Genomic DNA, 21,537 nt, shown 5'->3' with positions numbered 1-21,537 from the left:
CCTGAACCGCCTTCTCTTATGTGATGGCCTTTGATGGCGCGCTTTGACTTCACCGCCGGTTGGTGCTCTATGTCGTCATTAAGGGCATGCGACTAGATATCTCTTGTCATAAATCGGACGGTGGCCTCTCGGCCGTCCTTTTTAAGCACGGATCATCGACAACTAGTCCAGCCAACAACTTCCACAAGGCACCATGAAAAAAATGCATTCCAATGGAGAAAGTCAAAGAACGACAACGAGGTCAGTGCCTCCTCATGGAAGTCGAAGAAGCCACACAATCGCATGTGGAGCCGTCACGCTGTGGCCGCAGGGATCGCCAAAGATGGAGAAGGAGCTCTTCTTCGGCAAGGAAATCCCGGGCAAGAAACTTAGGATGACATAGATGTTACCTTGCCTACATGGCCATGGTGGCCAATGAGGACGGAACTCTGTACTGGCTCCCGGTCCAGTCGGACGAATCTATGTCATCCTAAGTTTTGGTGTCCCAGCAGCCCGCCACTGCGGCCAGAACCAAGCTATACCAACGTGGTCATGCCGGCAGGCATCTATTAGAACGAGGCAGCCAGAATGGCCTTGGAGGCCTCAGCCCAACCGCCACGCCTTTGCCTGCACCTGCCGCAGACGCGATGGTGATCACCATGGACGCATCGGCGCCCAACTAGCCTTGGGAAATGCCCGTGTTCGTTGGGCTGACCTAGCTTACGAGTAATGGGGTAGGGTTTGAATTAGTGAGTATCGTTTGTTTTTGTTGTTCTTATTTATGTAAATTATATTGTCTTGTCAATATATTGACCTCCTTGCCTCTGCTTGGAATATATAAGAATTAGTATATTTGTGTCAGCTGAGCAGCCTCCCGATCCAAACGAACATTTCACGCATTGAGGCTAAATTGATATCCGCGGCTCCAACCAAGCAAACCAAAACGGACACTCATTAGACCGCTAGAGATGACCTTAGCCAACATGTTACAACGTTTGCTGGCAATTGCTGCCGTGATATCTATCTACATTCTGAAGCAGCAGGTAACGATGTGACGACCCAGTTAGAAGCTTCAACCAACGTACTGAATCAAACTGCATTGCTGGCGGGCTCGCTTCATCCATGCGGACCATGCGAGATAATTCAGAAATTCCAGTGCGATCGCCCTCTTTGTCGCCGGGCCGCAGTTTCAAGCATAGTTTAAACCTGCGGCAAAAGGAATAATCCGTTCCTCGCGATCCCCGATTACCAGTTGGCACGTGAAATTAGGTCTGAGAGAATCCGAGATCCTGCGGCAGGCCCTAGGAGACGGTGGAGCTCATATAATAACTTGAGTCGCGCGTACAGTTTAGATCTGAGTCTCTTCCCCGATCGTTCTTCTACCATGTTATGGTGTCGGCTCTGACAGGCGAGAAGTGGTAGCTCCGGCCCACTTGACGCGTATGCAGACCATGGGTAGGTTCCCGGAGATTCTGATCAGATGCAGTGGGAACCCTCGTCTGCACCGCGTACCAACGAGCTGCGGCAATCGATCCCCTCCGGTGTTCTTCTCCAGCGCGGATGACTGATGAGCATGCTTTCGGCGCTGCGGAATAGTCCCACCTCGAAACATTAGGGGCATCATCACCGGTTTATATGGCGAAGCTTGGCGACAGTTCTCGCTGAGTTCGGTGGTGCGAACTCGTAACCCAGATGATGAGGGGGCACTGCTGCTGGGCTTGGTCGTGTGGGCCCTTTACCCAATGACAAGTGGGGAGCAGCAGTAAGACAGCTGCCTTCTGGGCTTGGTCGTGTGGGCCCTTAACCCAATGACAAGTGGGGAGAATCCAGCTGCCAATTTTTTTTTCTTTTCTCTGATTGCTATGTTAGTACTAGCGGTGTTCTCCACCAGCCAATCTGTGAAACGCGACGAGCAAAAGAATCCGGCCACGAGTTACAGACTTATTACTACTAGCAATGAAAGGCGCGGCGGCACGCCGCGCCATATGGTGGATGGTTGATGGTAATTTTTGTAGTGACACTGTACTTGCACGGGATTCAGATGCAAAAAATAAATACATGATCCCAATTTTTTTCATTCTCTTCTTATATGCGATTCCTAAAATGTCAACCATCTTTATTTATTTACTGTAGAATCAAATTTATGACACCCGGTGAGGGAGAGTACATTCCAATGTTTACATCTTACTTCCGACACTAAAATTTTACATTTTCTAATATTCTCAAGTTTATAACGGGGAACCAAAACTTATGAGTAGTTGCAACTTTTAAGGCGGGCTCTCATTTTTTCCTAGTCTTCTCCCTCCTCTTGAGAGTTGCGCAGATACTCCCGTCACCTCTCCCATCCTCCTCTGGCGGCTCTACCGGCTGGAGTAGGGATTAGAGGGGTGGCCGGCCTTCTCCTTTGTACAATATGTTAGGTTGTAGGTTTGGTTTGCCGCTATGGCATCTTGACGTTATGTCGTGTTGTGGATGATGATCTTGGTCGCGGTGGAGCAGCGACCTAGGTCGTCCGGCGTGCTTTCCTGTCGGATCTCCATGGTGGAGGATGGTAGTAGAGCATCGATCTGGCATCGGTCTCAAGAATAAGCTCGGGGCGTCACGGATGTTGGCGGTTTCTGCTAGAACTGTCCATCATGGAGGTGGACTGAGGGTTGCAATCTTACCTCAACAGCCGTTGGAGAAGATCTTAAAGCTTCACATGGTGGAGGTCATCAACGACAACAATTTTGCTCTGAAGCATCGGTGCTACTTGCGCCCATGGGTTTTCTTCCTCCAGGCAGCCGTGCCAAAGCAGAGGAACTTCAGTTTAAGCATGACCATTGCTTCGAAGCTCTGAAGCACCAACGGTGGAGAAAGGCTGGGTCGCTTTTCTCAGTTTATTTCAACATTCTATTTGCCAAGTGTGGGAACCATTATGTACTTTCTGTAATGCTTAGGGTCCTGCTTCTAAAGTTGTCCAACCACAGTTATTGAAGCTTCTTGGTCGTTTGGACCCTTCTCTTGTTCAAAAAAATGTTGAGTGCAACATGTTATACCCCCTTGAGGCAATATAAATATTTGAAAATTATGAAATAAAGCGGTGTGGAGTAGAGGTTCACTATGTTTGGCCCTTGTTACATACAGCGGGAAAACAAAAGAGCGCGCTAATTTTATTCATGTCCCATTACATAGTCCACATGACAGTTTAGCCGAGATAAGATATTACGGAGAGTTAGTTGCGTCCAGTTTAGTATAGAGTACATCTTAATAGCCATAGTCTAAAAGTAGAATGAAAAAGACATAGTCTAAACAGTCAGACTGTCCCAAGATGTATAAAGACAGAAGAGGACTCGGGGCCCAAACATATGAGCCTTGAACAACAGAACTGGGGGCCATAGCGAAGCAACCTTGTTGCATACACCAGCCAAATAGTAGCTTGTAGACAGTTAAAACACCAGCATAAAAAAAATCGCTGACAATAGAACCACCATGCTCTTCACGTTAAGCTCACAAACACGTGCCCAGGAACCTAGTCATCAGCATCCGAAAAATGTAACCCTTTCTTCGACCTGGGTGCTCGCCATCACCGGGATTGTTGCGCTTCATTCTCCCAATGGAATCGGAGGCAGTCTACAATAGAAATACATCGCCTGTCAGAAACGCAAAAACACTGATGTCCTGCAAAGACAGTACAATTATACCTCATCAATAACGGAAGCTGAATATGTTGCGTGCAGTCTGTGGCGTGAGATCCATGAACAGTGGCAGAGTTGATGTCTCAGCAGGATCTGGAACATGCTTTGGGGTTTCAGGAGCAGGGATGCCAACATTGTCCTGACCTACAGCTGAACAATTCACTCCCTCTCGCAAGACAACATTGGCATGGACAATCGGCTCAACAATTTGTACCTGGAGGTAGTTGTGCAATGAGTATAGTCATTCACGTCTATGAGTAGAACAACACTGAATTCTCAAGTAAAAACTTGGGCACTGCATTAGTTAGTCCTCTTACACTTGACACAAGCAGCAACGCCTCTTTTCGGACGACAGTTTCCTCAGAAGGTCCAAACAAATGAAGATCCTCTTTTTGGACGACCGTTTCCTCACGAGGCCCAAACAAATAAAGGTCCGTAAATTTGGCAGCGAGAGGATCTGTAGAACCAGTGTCAACTGCTCCAACAATGAGCCTATACCTGGCAGAGCAATGACATAAAAAAATAAGAATTAGTGTCTAACAAACAGAACATAAAAAGGGTAAAATAAAGTAAGCAATATACATCACGAAAAACGGAGGACATGGAAATCAGGTGCACATACCTGGGCAGATGTATAACAGTGGGGCACCAAGGACATTTGTATACTCCATCCTCTAAAGTAACCATTTTCCAATATTCTTTGCAGCTTATATAATACCAACCCTTGGTTATGAAAACATCGGTAATTATACTGGATATCTTATAACACTCACCCTAAACACGATTAACAACAGATTTAACCAGAGAATGCAGGGGAGAAAAATATTCACCATAGTACTCTGAACATACCATGATATCATTCGGCTCAAAGGCCGCTATCTCCTCGATTGATGATACGGTCGGCTCAGAACGACTTTGATTTGCACTGTGCAGCTCAATGCACCACGGTAGATGTTTCGATCTGTAACACACGGAAAATACACATGTCACCAAACAAACAACAATCCTGACACGCAGCAGGAACTGATTCCTTGATAAACATGCCTCTCCCGAACATCAGCTATCTCTAGAATTGGCAGATTAACATGCCATCTTGTAACAGATGTACACTTGAAGGCCTATAAACCTGCAGAGCAATAAATACTACAGTTTGCATAGACCAAAAAGAAAGGAAACAAATAAAAAAGCGAAAGATAACAGAAAATAGTGCTAGAAAGAGAGAGTGCGGCACCTGAGCAATGACTAACTGTCATGCCAACAAATAAAATGATAATAGGCTCCTCATCCGATGCCTCTATCAGCCCATCAGCATCAAACAAATCAGCGTGCTCCCCACAAAGGGTAACAATAGCAAGCTCGCTTCATGAAGCAACATAAACATAAATCAGATAACAATCAAAAGAGGCAAGTATGTTGTCGGAAAAGTAGATATAAAAGTAGCAGCAACACACACCTAACATCTGTGATATACACTTGACGTTTCTGGCTCCTAGCATTACCAGAAGGGGGCAAAACATAAGTGACCTTGTTCACCAATCCAACAACGTCTACAAATCCACATGGAGCAATCAAATTATCACAACATAAAACACATGGTATTAAGGATACAGATGACACAATAAAATAAACCAAGCACCAAAGCGGTCACATTCTCACCAGATAGAAGTATATTCCATAGTTGCAGGATTCGGGATCGATGCCGTGATCCGCGATCCTGGGTCGATCGATCCGGAACGGGGATCGGAACGCCAGGGGATCGATCAAATTCGTTTTTCGGTCGTGATCCCGTTCCCATCCTTTCTCTTCCCATATTAGGACCCTGGAATATGGTAGGCCCATTAAAATAAAGCCTAAAATCGGTAATTCCTGGGCTTATTAATAACCTTGATTTTGCTCCTCTTTTTCCTTGATGCTGGGCCTCTTTTCCCTTAATTCTGCGCCTCTTCTCCCTTATCATCGACCCAAATTAAAGTGGATCGCGATCCACGATCCAACTTCCCATACCGGAGATGTGTACTCTTGACCGATCCTTGTTCGTTGCTATGTCGAACCTCGTTCCCCGATCCCGTTCCCCGATCCGAGCGATCCGGTTCGCCGGCAACTATGGTATATTCCGATCGATGCGATGCAATAACATGCTAAATGGGAGAGCAGTATAGGCGAACAAAGGAAAGTTCTCCGGCGGTGGCACCACCTCTGCTAGAACAATCTTTAGACTAAAGCAGATCCGAAAAGAATGATCCACTGATATGTAGCTTTTTTGGGGATCATATAAATCAAAATGATCAATCACATAGTCTAAACAGTCGGCTGGCCCAATTCAGGGATAAACTTGCAAGCATCCCAACTTAAAAGAAAACACTGTATTTTCAAGGATGGGTTTAGTAGTTCTAATTATTTTTTAGTTTAGGTTGACTATCATACTCCCTCGAAAAAAGCCTCCTAGATACTTTCTTAAGACGCTGATGTGTTGTTAGAGAACGAAGTTGTCACAGTTCCCGAAACTTCATCTATGGACATGTGGCAGAGACATTGAACTAATGAAAGGATAGCTATCTAGTATGAAAGCACCTTGTCGAGCTTATTATGAACCACTTGGATCCAATTGCAGAATGACATGGCACTAAATGGTTGGAGAACAGTTGACAAAATATATACCGGATTCAGCAATTGGCAAAAAAAAACTCCGTTGCAGAAGTTTCTCTCCCGACTTTACTTTCCAATAGATGTTATTCATGTGAGACAAATAAGTGGTGACGACTGTATCTCAAGCAGTGCATAACATTGCCAAGAGATGCATCTTCTCAAGTTACAATACGCCTTCGTGTTCTCAGCTTCTAAGGACAGTTAGTATGATGATATCAGGAATTAATGAAGATATGTTATTTCTATTTGAGCCATGAAGAATAATTTTTACCTAAGCAATTACTTGCATTTGTGAGAAAAAATTGGGCTCCAGCCTGGAAAAATCTTTTCAATCGAATTGGAAACATCAGGGACAAACAAATTAAATAGGAACAGGTAGAGTGTGACAGATCAACATTTTCTAACATGTATGAAATAGCATAACTAATTGTTTTCTGGAGTTGCAAATACAAAAATGGCCGACGTGAATGTCATACAGAAGTCGCATTATTTCCTGCCATTCAGGATAGAATGCCTACAAATTTTGAGTAACAAATACTTTAGCCTGGATACACCATTCTGAGTAAGAAGAAAAGGCATGACATTTTTGTTTGCCTACAGATTTTGTTCAGAAGAAAGGCAAGTATGGCAATAATAAGCACTCTGTGGTTTCTACAGAAACAATTATGCAATGGATGGGAAGCAAATTTTGACCGAAGCAGCGCAAGCGCTCTATGATTTCTCTATGAAGTAGACAATGGACGGTAGGCAAATTTCTACCGATGAGGCAGCAAGCACACTGAACACCGCAAGCAATTTATCGTGAAAAGCAACACATGAGATAAAGTAGCACCTCCTAGCATCTTACCTTTTGGGAAAAGCTTATCTTGAAATGGAAATAAGTCACTTCTATATGTTACAAAATAGGCATACATTAATCTTCAGATATTTTGCTGAACAAACCGAAGATACTGAGACTGTGTTTCCTATTTGTAGAATAAAAAATTTAAGATGCTAACTCTACTACTGCTTGATCAACATCAGTTGTGAGGATCATTCAAAAATACACTTCCACTAAATATGGAACTAATTGCTGCATTTAAATTTAAGAGCATCATCATAAGGGCTTGGACGAATAAAAGTTTATTCATTACATAACTACCTTAGCTGATCCAGAGCATATACATAGTGAGCAACTCTTGCAAATATTGACTGATAAATTATCGAAATAAGACAATTCTAATCTAAAATAAGAAACATTTTTGACCTTTGAGCAAGAAGACAAAAATAATGTAGCTCAAAACAATCCGTAAATGCGAGGAGTTCAATGAGCTCTTACAATCCATTGAACCAAACTGCATCTTTATGGCGCAGCGGCACGCCGCGCCCGTGGTGCTACACTTTTTGAGTGTGCATATTTTGTACAATTTGAACTTATTGCAGGGGTAATATGAGCAGATGATATAAGTAAAAACATTAACAAAGCTGATGCATATATGGGACACACATTAGTTTATAGCAATAGTAAGCCAGAGGACACCTGTTTACTGGATTATATCGTAGATGGATTTATATTGGAAGGGGAGAGATTATCTAATATTTCTGACCTACACTACGATAACAGAAGGAAGGTGATCTAGCTATTCTCCAGCTCTGCTACCTGTATGTGCCTTGTGTCACTGTCCTCGTCAAAAAAGAAGATGATGATTGTTTCCCTCTTTGGCACTGCTAGGGCATGAACAAATACATTAGTTGTGTGCTATTCATACCCAGCTAAAGCGGCAGATAGGTGATTAATATTTTACACCACGATTTGTGGGCACACCTTGAGACAAAATATATTTTTTCACATAAACTACTTGGTTCATCAATTTGGGCTCTTGCCTGTTTGACCTTTAGCTGGAGTTCAGTTGATCTAGATTAATTATATTTGCTGCAAGGGAAAGAGGATTGAATTAATTTTATTTGATCTACCGCAGCCTATACCGTTCAGTTGAAATCTGTCCCAACAAATTTACCTCGCAAGATGCAGTGATCTATTTAGCTGGGAATAGTTCACTTGAAGTTTTCTTCTCATTTCCTGCACTGTGGACAGTGAGTATACATTTAGCTGCTAGTATAACTTTGCAAGTATGGTTATTTCCATAGTTTAGAGAAATTATCAAAAATGGCAATGAAATACGGTATGAAATAATCAAAGAATGCAAATGAAATAGATAATAAATCGTATGTCATGTTAGATAAGTACCCTGAAAGAAGAGTATTATCTCCAACGTGTGCTGCCAGAGGTGCAAACGGTTATGTATTGTAGTAACACTAAAAAATTGGCAGGATGCATAATAAATTATTGGGTCTTTCTTCGTGCTTCAGGGATGATGCATATATCGACTGGATAGGTCGATTATGGTTACCTGGCACACAACCCTCCATTTTAATTGTATGAATAAAGATTGCATAGCTCAGTAAGCAAAATACGGAGTAGATGATATGGCACGATATGGTTGATTCAAACTGTAACACGTGATGGAAGAGACAGCGAGGATAACTGCAAAGTTCCATGCAAAGTAATGGCTATAAAAGGAGAGGACTAAAGTATCACATTTTTGGACAGAGTAGTTAAAGTAACTGAACATAAAAACGTATATATATACAGGCAATTGCAAGTTAACTGAATCTCTAAGTTATAGGCAATTGTGTAAGCATATCTGAAGTTATAACCGGGATAGATATTACCCAATAGCATCACATGTGACAAATAGCACGGTGCAGGACATTTCCCGCGCTGTATAATTTTATCTATCCCAGTTACAGTCTAACCATGACAGAGCAAGTAGATGGCCAGCAGCAGATTTGGCAGCAGCACTCATGTGCAACACCTAAGATTGGACCATGCGGACATAAAGGTGGGGTAGTGAGTTGATCGAACAACGGTTATTTAAAAAATGGAAATTAGAGTAAAGATGTTCTGTATAATATATACCTGGCAGCCTATATGACCAAACCTAATTCTTATGTAAGTTGTCCAGTGTTTTGATCTCTGTCTTTTCAAATGCTTTGACATAATTCTGAGGAAGGCTGTTTGCATATCCAAAGGCAGGTCAAACCATAGAAATTCAGGTTTTGAATGCAACCAAAGAAGCAATAACTCGTGAACTTAGAAATTTATTTGACCAAAAAAGAGAGACTTTTTATCACTTGCTATTTGTTGAACCAATATACTTTTATCTAGCTAATGAAAACGGGAAATTTACAACTTCCTTTTGATCCACGAAAAGAGGCGTACAGGGGGAGCTGACTTATTAGATGTTTTTGCCTATTTTTTGCAAGTATTATGTTGTTCTTGAGGACACAAAGCTAGAGCTTCCACCCGAAAAAATATTTTGATAACATGTTGCTACTCCGGATAGCAAGAATAGCAATGGACTCTGAAGAAAACTTATCTGAGGTAAATGTATCCCTTTCTGCTAATTTGCTACAACTAACTTGGTTTGAACAAATAACTCATATGTGAGAACATGATGCATTCAGTGTTCTAAGGCATGAAAACACTTAGGAATTAAGTCCTTTGAGTAAACCGACAATCAAAATTCCAAGGACTACACTCTTTTGCTTCTCCCAAACACTTCAGCTAGAGATGAGTTAACAAAGTAACTTGGATGAGAAATGGAAAGCTATCTTGAAGTAGAGCAAGTATGTGCACCTGTAATGAAGGCTTTTTTTCCTAGCATAGAACTTGCATACAAAAATAGTGATACATATACAATAATGCTCAGCGGGTTTAATAGAAAATATATCCACATGTACTTAAATTTTTTTCCTAGCACCGAACTGCATACAATATATTGTTAACACGTTTAGACAATGGAAGTTAAATGTTCGGTGTTGTCTAAAATACGACACCACAACATGCAAAAAGAACACAATCAAATTTACAACAGCCAAGTATAGGATAGAAATAGTTTTTTTTAATCATATTCAACTTAAATAATGGAATCTACAAAATCAGATATGTTTTGGATCAATAATGAATGTCATATAAATAATTATTCTCCACACATTGATAGTAAAACATTGTAAAGGAAAATAGCACATGAGGAGCTCTGCCACTCGCTGGGCCTCAATGCTTTGACCATCGTTATCCCAGTAAGTATTAGCTACGCGAATTATCTGAATTGTCCTAGCAGTGATACATGTACCCACCGGTTCAGCCATGGGTCTTTCGCACACCACCTCGCCGACAGAGTTGTATGCATCCTGGACTCCTGGTCGTCGTCCGGGTGGTCCACACAATGACAAAACGCCGCGCCCCCAGACTCAGAGCAGGCGGCGGCGCTGCTGGCCATCCAGTCCCCACATAGCGAACCAACCAGCAGGTCGCAGACCGCCGTCCAGGTGAGGAGATGTATGGGAGAAGCCAGAGCACGGGACGGCAGGAGAGCCTCAGAGACAGAGGAGGACCCGACCGATGCCACGGCCGCCGGCCAGGGGGCTCTCACGGCAGGGGAGAGATCCGGCGGGGAAGATTTTGGGGTAAGCAGCAACTCAGGACGGGGGGAGGATGGTGAAGGTGTCGACAGGGACTTTGTGGATGGAGCCCGTCATCGTGCCCGCATCCGCTTCCTTGCTCGTCTGCAACCTGATGGATGGATGTAAGAAGGGGAAAAACAGAGAAAGGAGAGGCGGATAGTGGAGGAAGGGAGAGGCGACGTGTACCTGAGATAGAGACTATTGTAGGACCGCTGCATTGGAGGTAACCCACATGCCCTGAAGCGACGGCGACCACGGCGACACGGCGAGAATCGTGTAGATGCAATCTAGGAAAACCAGGTCGCTGCTCCCTACTCGCCGTCTGGTCTCAGTGCCGACAGCATCGCCGCCACCCGCCACTCCAACTTCCTCCCGAGGTCGCGCGGTGGCCAGGTCGGCGCGCCGCCGCCATGCCTTGGCTGGCTTCGGAAACTCGGCGCGATGTCGCTCCTGTCAGCGTGCTGCTCCCATCACTGCTACTTGTGCAGTTGAGATCTCCGGGTTCGGATAGAAGAGGTCGGGGATTGGGGAAACTCGGGCGGGGACGCGAATTATCCTTCTGTTCGCCAACACAGCGCCCTCCTTATGCCCCCCGCCTCCCCTCTTCTCTCTCCTGGATAAAACGACTATACCCCTGGTTGAAGTCGCGGCAGAGAAGCGGCGGCCAGACGCCCGCCATAGCCACTCCCACTATATCCCCATCGGGAGGAATACCCGTTCATGGAGCGCCAAGCCTGAGGGCCGCCGCCGGGACCTCATCCGTCCGTGCGCCCCACCTTGCCCATGGCGTCGTCCTTGGTAGCAGGGCGGTCCGGAGGCAAGTTAGTGCTCACCGATCAGGAGCAGCAGGCATCGATTCTGGGAGTGAAACAAAGCACATTAGAGGGGGAGAAAGAATAACACGATGTAGGGATGAGGCAGGCGTACCTGTCAAGCGCGCATGGTCTTCCTCGTCGCGGAATCGGGTTGTCTCTGTCCTTGGGGCGTCCTCTCATGCTTGTGAGAAAAGGTGAGGCCAGGAGGGAGAAAGGAAGCGGCGCTCGAGACCTCCATACACGAATTCTAGAGAGGAAGGAGGCGGAGCCAAAGCGGACACCACGCGGAGTCGCCGAGGAAGAAGCGGTGACGCGCCGCCGGCCACGGAAGGGCTCGTTCCGGGAAGAATTTAGGCAGAACACGGCGAGGCGTGATAATACGGGGGATCAGGAGAGAGACATGCATAGAGACACAGGTCAGAAAAGAGGTCAAAGCGGTGAGTAATACCAGACAAAACCTGAATCTGACCAGGACCCATCACAAACAGCAAAAGACACATGCCTAAGTCTACCAATAGGACACAGCGCTAAAGCAAAAAGGAGGAGATCTGACCAAATCGTACCTAGAAGAAAATTTCTACAGGGCACCAAAACTGCACCTAGAAGAAACACTACGGAAATAAAACTATCAAATAGCATACGTGTTACCTCCACATTAATCTCAAAAATAATTCAAAACTCTTAAAAAAAGATGTTTGTTCCTAAATAGTATAGTAGTTATATGCGATCTGCTTTGTAAACTTTGAGAAAGGATGGCTGCTGGTCAGATGTTGACATCCGTAAAGCGCTTGAATACCACCTGGTAGATTATCTTGTGACTTTCTCCAAGAACGAAAGAGCCTAATCATCACGACTATCCCGTGATCAAACGGATATCACCTCTCGTCTTTTTACAAGTCTATCCGCGTCGTCGAGTCGAGTAACATCTAGCGTGCACAATACAAGAGGCAATGTCATATTAGGGCATTATTAGTGGCGTCTCTCGAAAGGCTATCAGACGCGCGGTTCAATGCTATGTCCGGCGTCTCTAGGTCGTCCTTGATTCACCAGAGATGTTGTCTACGCGTTGTACAATTGCCGTAGCAGAACACACGTAGGATACCAACAGCCTGGTACCACACATAAGCGACTTAGCCCCCTTTTCCACCACATCATCTCGTCTCTCGCTTGAGGCCGCTCTCAACTTGCGAAATCACCACCGCCGCCTATTCTGATGTCATCCGAGGACAAACCGTGCCTCCTATGTCGCCTCTCCCCGCTTTCGTCCTTTGTCTACTCCACGCGGAAGGTGCAGCGACCTCTGAGGTTCAATGATTGTGAACTCAGACATGCGTAGGTACTCAGTGGTGGAAAGTTCTATTTGAGGGTGCAAAATTAAGAAAAGACAACTCATATCACGGCACAAAATGAAGCGAGGGGGTTTCCCAGAATGCTCGGAAACATCGATTGCATTGCTTGGCTAGGTTTTTACAAGGGCATCATGAATATTGCAGTGTGAAACTTGAAATTGTTGCAGAATATGACCTCTTGATTTGGACGCATTTTCTTTGGCATGACAGGTTCTCACAATGATATCAGCGCCGTGCATCGTTCTTCGGTATTTGGTAGACTTGTTGAAGGGCATGCTTCGCCTTGCAACTATTTTTTAAGCAACCGGGAGGAGCTCCGATTTTTCATTAAGAAGAAAGAAATTGTTTATAAGGGAAACTGGACGAAAACCGATACAAACATGACACCCGTATATAAGGGAAGTTAGATAAGAAAAAACTAGCACGACACAATTTTTCCTAGGTTAACCTGGTTTTGGAGCACTGTCGTATGACACCAACACGATGGCAATGGCGAGCACTATGACAAGCGGTCCACGTGCCCAAAAATGAAGTCAGGGGCGAAGGAACGGCAAGGCTTTTCAAGCTTCGTGGGGGAGGCAGGTCGCAAGAAACAAGTTAGCGACACTCACGCACCAATGGTACCCAAAGACGTCGACTCAACCTGAAGCACTAGCATCGTAAAGAATGGCCCACAACACTCCGAAAAATGATGCCTCCAAGAAGGTCCCATGAAGCCCAAAAATGTCGCCATGAGCCAATCTAGCGAGCCAAATTTGAGGATTCGCCTGATGGGTTGAGGGGTGTCTCGACTCCACAACAATGCCCCAAGGAGGAAAACGACGCCCTCGTTGGCGGTATCGACCAAGTCACGCAAGACTTTCGCCCGTGGACCCATAAACCACCCTTCCACTTTAGTAACACAAGGGAGCCTAGGCCACAGGACGAGTAGAGGCCACCGACGTGAGGGACGCCGTCCAGACCCACGGCATCATGCCCTGCCGCATACACGGCCAAAAGTATAGCGGTAGAAGCACCTTGTTTCCTGATCCACTGCTCTAGCGTCCATGTGCTACCCACCACATCACATCATGCCACATTGCACCTCGCCACGCCCACCGCGCCGACATCCTCTTCTCCGGGTGCATGGCATCCACACATCCGGAGATGTAGCACAACCACCACATGCTGGCCACACACCCATCAGGACACCTCCCTGCCACAACGGTGTTGAGGCATCTCCCAAGCCGCGCGCCCTGGTCTCGTCGCACACATAAGCACCTCAGCCCATGGTGTCGTTGCCTAATCGACGGTACCCCGGAAGAGGGATCCTCACGAGGGGGAGAAGAAGTAGGGGCCATAGGGCGGAGTGCACACGGGACGGTGGTACGCGATTTACCCAGCTTCGGAACACCTGCACGATGACAGGGCCTACTGCTGCTTGTCTGGAATTATCTGGGCGCTTTCGCGATGTTACAATGAGTTGAGGTTCTGCCTCTAGGGCTCCCGGGATCCGGCTTATAAAGACGCACGGATCTAGGGTTTACATGGAGAGTCCTACTTGGAGATAGGTTTCCTAATTACGGTACAATGTATTGCCGTGTACGCCAAGGATCCGCCCTTCCATCTACATCGTACCGGATCCGGGTTCCCTTAATGGGCCTCCGTGGATCCGGGTTCTTCCTCAATGTCGGTTGGATCCGACTCCCTGCTCCTGGGCCGGACATCTTCCATCAGGATCAACAGCAACTGGGCCGCCCGATGGGCCACATGCCTCATCACCATCTATGGGCCACCCGGGCTTGCCGGATCTAGGCACTGTCGATGGTACACCCATGAAGTATACCCACAACAATAGCCCCCAGAGTTCTCCGAGTTTCACCTGCTGTTTCCGCCTCGCTAGTCCATCATGGTCTCCGACAACATTGGTAACGCGGAGAAACTTGAAGAACTCCAACTTCACATTTTCTTCTTTTTCCAACTTATAGCCGGAAAATGCTCCCATCCTGCGGGACTTCATCCATCGACGATCCGAAAATACGTTTCCGGGCTACTCCCCTGCTTGCGAATGAGAGCCAACTTACCTTCACGCAATTACCCGGAATCTTAAAAGACTCAAACGGTTCCGCCAATTCTGGCGCCATTTTCGCGCGATTTGTGCGGTAACTTATCTCTAGCCATTTTTACCGTTTAGGGTTTAGGACACGTGTCACGCATCCAACGGTGCGACGCTTGCGTTCCGACCACAGGATGCGGAGCACGAATCTCGTCCCGCCGGCCTATAAATATCCGCCGTCGACGCCTAACCCTCATTCACCCCCCTTTTCACCTCTCTGCAAAGCGCCGCCGCGAGCTTCCTCTCCGCCGTGCCGGAACTTCGCCGGAACTTCGTTGGAGCTGCTTCGCCGCCGCGTCGAGTTCATCCTGTTCTTAACATCAGCGAGCCACCGCGCGGAAACCTCGTCGCCGGTGACCCCGACCACCACAGAAGCCATTACGGTGAGTTCACGAACTTCGCTCTCGCGCCGTAGTTGGAAGGGATGAATTTGGGGAAGACGACGCTGGATCCGACTAAAGAACGTTTTCCGCCATTCATTTTTTCTTCAGATGTCTTCAACAACTCCGCCTCCAGCCTCTGAACCGATCATGGCCACCCCAATCTCCTCCGCCCCTCCACCTTTCGCTCCAGTTAAGCTGGGTCCTTCAAAGGATTCCGGCAAGGAAACTGAAGGGACTTCCGCTAACCCGGAGAAGGCCTCCGGGGAGGATCAGGCGGAGCACAAGGCGGAAGAGACCGCCGCCAAAAAATCAAAGGCTCGCCAACGAGATGCTGAAGCCAAGGGAAAATGGTGGCCATGCACCACCACCAAGACGAAGCTGACGAATCTCGAGACAGAAGGTTTCCTGCAACCCGGAAGCTGGAGGTCAGTTCCTAATGCCTTAGCCCCAGCTCCGGAGGACAACGAAATGGTGCTGACGAAAGCACTGGTGGAGCGGGGTTTTTCATTTCCGCCTTCGGACTTCTTCCTGGAGATCCTGAAGGTTTATGGGCTCCAACCCCACAACATCTCTCCGAACAGCGTGCTTGCGATCAGCAATCACGTCACCCTGTGCGAGGGCCATCTCCGGGTAACTCCTGAGCTCCCCTTGTTTCAATACTACTTCACCGTCAAGAAAGAAAGGATCCGGAACTCCACCGAGCTAGCAACATGCGGATCCATCACCTTCATGATCCGCCCGGGCCGCGTCTACCCCCACACCGACCGCCACGAATCCGCGCGGTACTGGTCTGGAGGCTTCTTCTACTTGAAGGACGTTTCCGACCCGGCGAGCACAAGGAAGCTGCCGCCGTTCAAGAACTGCCCCGCCACTGAACTTCCGACTTGGACGCACTGCCCCCACCTCTCCGAGTCGCCCCAGCTCACACGCGCTGTAAGGCGGATCTGCAAGCTAACGGAGGAGGGGCTGACCGGGAAGGACTTGACCCTTTCCTGGTTCACCAAGCGGATCCAGCCGCTCCAACAGAGGGACCAACTGATGTTCCAATACACAGGGCGCGACGACCCAATGCGCGCCACAAAAGACAATCTTTCTGCCGACGCCATCGACAAGAGGATCCGGCTCCTCATCAAGACTCCGCGTGAACTTCACGTTCACGTGTGCAACAAAGACATTCACATGAATGGCTCCGGAACCGCGGTACGTCGTCTTGGCTTTAGTCCATTGTTTTCCCTCGCATTGAAACTTTTTTGTCCAAGTGTTTAACACTGTACTCTAGCTCGAGGCGCTCGAAGAAAGTGAACTCGGAACTCTGCTCCGGGTCCCTTCCACCGGCAACACGGATCCGGAAGCTGCATCAGAGGCGGAAGCCCGCGAGGCCCCGCGCCCTCCTAAGAGGAAGAGGCCTGCTCCTTCCAGCCCCGCCGCTAAGCGCGCCCGCGAAGTGCTTAGCACTGCGGCTACCCGTAAAGCGGAGGCGGAAAAGAAGCGCCTCAAGCTGATTAACACCAGCAACAAGGGGCAGCCAGCCATCCAGCACTTCTTCAAGCCTTCCGGGTAAGTGTCTGTTTCCGAGATCCAAGTTCTAGCTTCACGAGCAATCCCTCTTAGTTGTTATGCTTTTTTCTTTTTACTGAAGCTCCGGCAGCCAGCCCCCCAAGGCCCCAAAGGTCTTGAAGAAGAAGGTCAAGCCGTCTCCGGCTTCAGTTCCTATCACTCCTGAGGTGGAGGTCCCACCCAAAGCTTCATCTGCTTCCAAGCCGGATCCCAAGGATGTCATCGACCTTGAAGACCTTCCGGAAGATCCCGCCGACCACGGCGATTCCGCCAAGGGTGTCTCCTCGTCTGCCCCTCCTCAAGATCAACCAGGCGCCACTTTCGCGGAGCCCGCCGAGGAAGAATATGAGGAGAAGGTAAAGCTCGTTCAAGCCTCCAACGCGATCCGGGTGGATCCTCGACCGACTCAGTCTCTGCAAAAGCTTACCCTCGCCCAGCGCCACACGGAAGTATCCGCCATGCTGAACAAGGTCTGGGGGAAGTCGGATGAGGAGATGCAAGAGCTCACCGTCCTGGAGAACGATCTGAAAGAGTTTTTCGCCAAGCACAAAGAAGTGCGGCAGGTAATACTAGCCCCCAAGCATTGGGTCAGACATTTCCGTGTAACATGTGTTAGCCGATGCTTTCTCAAGATGTACCTTAGGCGGAAATTTAAAATTTTATTCCTTCAAGAATTTGAATTCCTCGCCAGCCCCCCAGATTTTAAATATCCGGCTAACTCCTCTCTGCTTCTCAGACGACGCGGAAATTGCACGAAGATCTCCGCGTTCATGTGTTGGAGCAGATCACGGAGATCGAAGGGCTACGTCAGAACGCGGAAAACAGCCAGAAGGCTATCCAGCTTCTTGAGACCCGCCTCCATGGTACGAGATCCGAGTTTTGATTTCGTATATTGATATAACTGTTCATGATGTATGATATGTGCAACTTTCCGCCTTCAGAAGAAACTGCCAAGCACTCCTCGTTTGATGAGCTGTCCGCCAAGGTCAAGGTGCTTGAGGCGGAGAACGAGTCCCTCAAAGCCTTCATCTAAGAATCCTCCAACAAGGAGACTGAGGCGAGGAAGGAGCTCTCCTAGAAGCATGCCCGCGACCTGGCGGATCTGAATGAAAAACTGAAGAAGAGCCAGGGTCGCGTGACTTCCTTGGTGGGAAAAAACAAAGTTCTAGAAGCGGAGGCGGAGGCCATCGACAAACTTATCTTCCGTAAGTGCTTTTCCTTGTTGTTGCTCCGACTAACTCATATGTTCTTCTCTCTAACGGAACCGGACCTCCTTTTTCCACAGCGAGCCTTGGCTTCGAATGGTCAAAAGAGTCGAACCTGAAGAGGACGGAGGCATACGATGAAGCGCGGATTTCCATTGACGCGTTATTTGAAGCCTGTCGCGGAATCGCCAAGACTCTGTCTCTGAAGAAGGCCAAAACTTCATTCATCGATACGATGACCAAGCTTATGGAACAAGTGCCGGAATTCATTAAGGATTGGCAGAGATCTTCCGCACGCGGAGTCGCCTCCCTGGTCCTAGCCACCTGCAAGGCTCACTTCCCTACGCTCAACTTTGCGGATGTTGCGCGCGGAGCCCCAAAGGGTTCCGACATGGGCGCCATCCTCGCGGAACGAGCAGTTGTTTGTCAGGCGAGTGAATCACTCGTTCTGGTATAACAAGTACGACCTGCCCAAGGGTTTTTCCGATGCAGAGGAGGAAGAAGGCGAGCCGGAGTATTATGGGGAAGGCTCCGGGTCAAGCGTCGAGCATTCCGGAGAAGACTCTGGTGATGACTCCGAAGCCGGATCCGGCGACAGTGACGGCGACGGCTCCGCCTACCAGGAATCTGAAGAAGAGGACTCCGAGTAGAGTTCCTGTTTAAACAATGAAACAAGTTGCATCATTTTGGCCCCAGAGTGGGTTTGTAATAAGACTTTGAATTCTTAAGTAGCTAGGAAACGAAACGACTATGCATGGGGCGGAAACACTTATCCTGCTATCCGTTAATATTATGCGCATGTTTCATTTTATGTCGGAAAGCAAGTGCTGATTTTATTGTTTTCCGGCTTGCCCGCTTGACCTTCCGCGAGCCGGAAGACCTTAGCCGGAAACGCTCGTCAGCGGCGACGAAGCCCAATGGCAATCCATCAATAACCGCGGAAACAAGCCCCGAAGCATAGGTGCCGGAAATCGCTACTAGGAATCCACGAGTTTGCAACAGATAACAATTTAATCAGAAAACTTAAGCTTACGTCCTAAAGGACGATTTTTGAAAATCACAACTTTTATAAACGCCTAGGCGGAAAAAATCCAGCTCTGCGGTTTTAGTCGGAAAACATACATGATCTAACAATGAACAAGTAAAGGAGGTAAAAGACTCAAAGAGTGAACCACAAGCTTTATTTTCATTGACCATGTATAACTATTACAGAGTTTGTAACTCGGAAAAAATACGCTAAGTGTAGAAAGGACGTAGCTGTGCGATGTTCCAAGGGCGATCTGTCTCGTCGTAGATGTCATCCGGATCCTCACGCTTGCGTTTCCGGTGCCAATTAGCAGGTCTGTCCTTCAGCTCTCGGAAATCAACAAGGTAGTATGACCCGTTATGAAGCACTTTGCTAACGACGAAGGGTCCTTTCCATGGAGACTGCAGCTTATGGTCTTTCACCTGCCGAAGGCGGAGGACCAGGTCTCCTGCCATGAAGGAGCGATTCCGAACTCGACGAGTGTGATAGCGTCGGAGCTTCTGCTGGTAGATGGCGGAGCGCTGGTCAGCTAGGTTCCGACCTTCCTCGATCAGGTCCACAGAAAGCTGTCTGGCCTCGTCAGCTGTTTTTTCATTGTAGGTGGAAACTCGCGGTGAATCGTGGATGATGTCGGAGGGAAGCACGGCTTCAGATCCGTATACCAGGAAAAATAGGGTAAACCCTGTTGATCTGTTAGGGGTAGTTCGTAAACTCCACAAAACAGCTTCCAACTCGTCAGCCCAAGCTCCAGCTGCTCGTCGCAGCGGTTCTTCAAGGCGTGGCTTAATTCCTGACAATATTAGGCCGTTAGCCCTTTCAACCTGACCATTTGATTGTGGATGAGCCACATATGCAAGGTCCAGTCGAATCCCTACTGTCTCACAATAATCCTTCAATTCTCCCTGTGCGAAGTTTGTGCCATTATCTGTGATTATGCTGTGTGGGATGCCGAATCTCATCACGAGGCTGCAGACAAATTTTAGTGCCGTAGCACCGTCGGCTTTCCTCACTGGCTTTGCCTCGATCCACTTGCTGAACTTGTCAACAGCGACCAGAAGGTATTCAAAACCGCCAGGAGATGATCTTTTTAACTTACCAACCATATCGAGCCCCCAGACCGCAAATGGCCAGGTGATAGGTATGGTTTTCAGCTCTTGGGCTGGAGCGTTTGGTTGAGTAGCGTAGTACTGACAACCTCGGCAGGTCTTGACTATTTTGTCAGCATCTTCTTTAGCTGTGAGCCAATAAAAACCTAGCCAAAAAGCTTTTGCAGCGAGTGACCTGGGGGCGGCATGATGCCCGCAGTCCCCTGCATGGATCTCTCTGAGGATCTCAATGCCATCTTGACTGGAGACGCATTTGAGAAATACCCCTGTTGCACTTCATTTGTAGAGCTGTCCATCAACGATTGTGTAGGATCTTGCTCGTCTGATGATCTGTCGCGCGAGGACCTCGTCCTCTGGCAACTTCTGATCGATGAGGTAGTCCAGGAAAGGCTGTGTCCAAGCCGGAATGATAGCCATCACTTCCCTAGCCGGAGATACTGCCACCTCTGGGTTTTCCGGGTTAGCGCCCTTCACCGAAGGTATCCGGAGATGCTCCAGGAAAATTCCAGGCGGAATTGGCTTCCTGCCGGATCCGAGCTTGGATAGCATATCTGCCGCTGTGTTGTCATCTCGCCTGACGTACTTGACTTCGTATCCGAGGAAATGTTTGGCGATCTCGTCAACTTCGTCTCTATAGGCCGCCATGACGGAGTTTCTGGCGTTCCAGGTTCCGTCTACTTGCTGTGCCACCAGGTCTGAGTCTCCGCAACATATAATGTGCTTGATCCCTATCTCCTTGGCGATGCGCAATCCGTGTAGTAGAGCCTCGTATTCCGCCATATTGTTTGTAGCTTCAAAGTGTATCTGCAGAACATACTGCAGTTCTTCTCCGGTAGGGGACTTCAGGGTGACTCCGGCTCCCGAGCCTTGATGTTGCTTGGATCCATCGAAGTGCATGACCCATGTCTCAGGTTCCGGCTCCAGGTTCATATCCGGAGCTTCTGTCCAATCTGCGACGAAATCTGCCAAGACCTGGGATTTGACCGCGGTCCTGGCTTTGTAGTTGATGTCGAAGGCGGATAACTCGATGCCCCATTTTGCTGTGCGTCCTGTTGCGTCAGCGTTGTTGAGAATCGTTGACAGCGGAGCCTTGCTCACGATCAGCACGGATGCTCCTGGAAGTAGTGTCTCAGCTTCCTGCTGCCTTGGAACACTCCGTAGGCTAACTTCTGAAAGTGAGGGTAGCGCTGTT

At 47.8% G+C, this 21,537-nt stretch overlaps 1 protein-coding gene across 1 annotated transcript; it reads right to left on the bottom strand.

Moving 5' to 3' along the window:
• Positions 1 to 3,100: 3,100 nt before the first annotated feature.
• On the bottom strand, positions 3,101 to 10,624 carry LOC127328313 (uncharacterized). Its single transcript, XM_071829400.1, has 8 exons — positions 10,482 to 10,624; positions 4,904 to 5,015; positions 4,701 to 4,774; positions 4,506 to 4,617; positions 4,279 to 4,430; positions 3,974 to 4,154; positions 3,663 to 3,870; positions 3,101 to 3,591 (listed from the first exon to the last, which is right to left on the bottom strand). Exons 1-7 carry the CDS (start codon positions 10,622 to 10,624, stop codon positions 3,667 to 3,669), a joined length of 978 nt encoding a protein of 325 aa, XP_071685501.1. The 3' UTR covers positions 3,101 to 3,591; positions 3,663 to 3,666.
• Positions 10,625 to 21,537: the final 10,913 nt, after the last annotated feature.

The sequence above is a fragment of the Lolium perenne genome, chromosome 4 (genome assembly GCF_019359855.2).
Source record: "Lolium perenne isolate Kyuss_39 chromosome 4, Kyuss_2.0, whole genome shotgun sequence".
NCBI lineage: Eukaryota > Viridiplantae > Streptophyta > Magnoliopsida > Poales > Poaceae > Lolium > Lolium perenne.
This window is presented reverse-complemented; position numbering and strand designations above follow the sequence as displayed.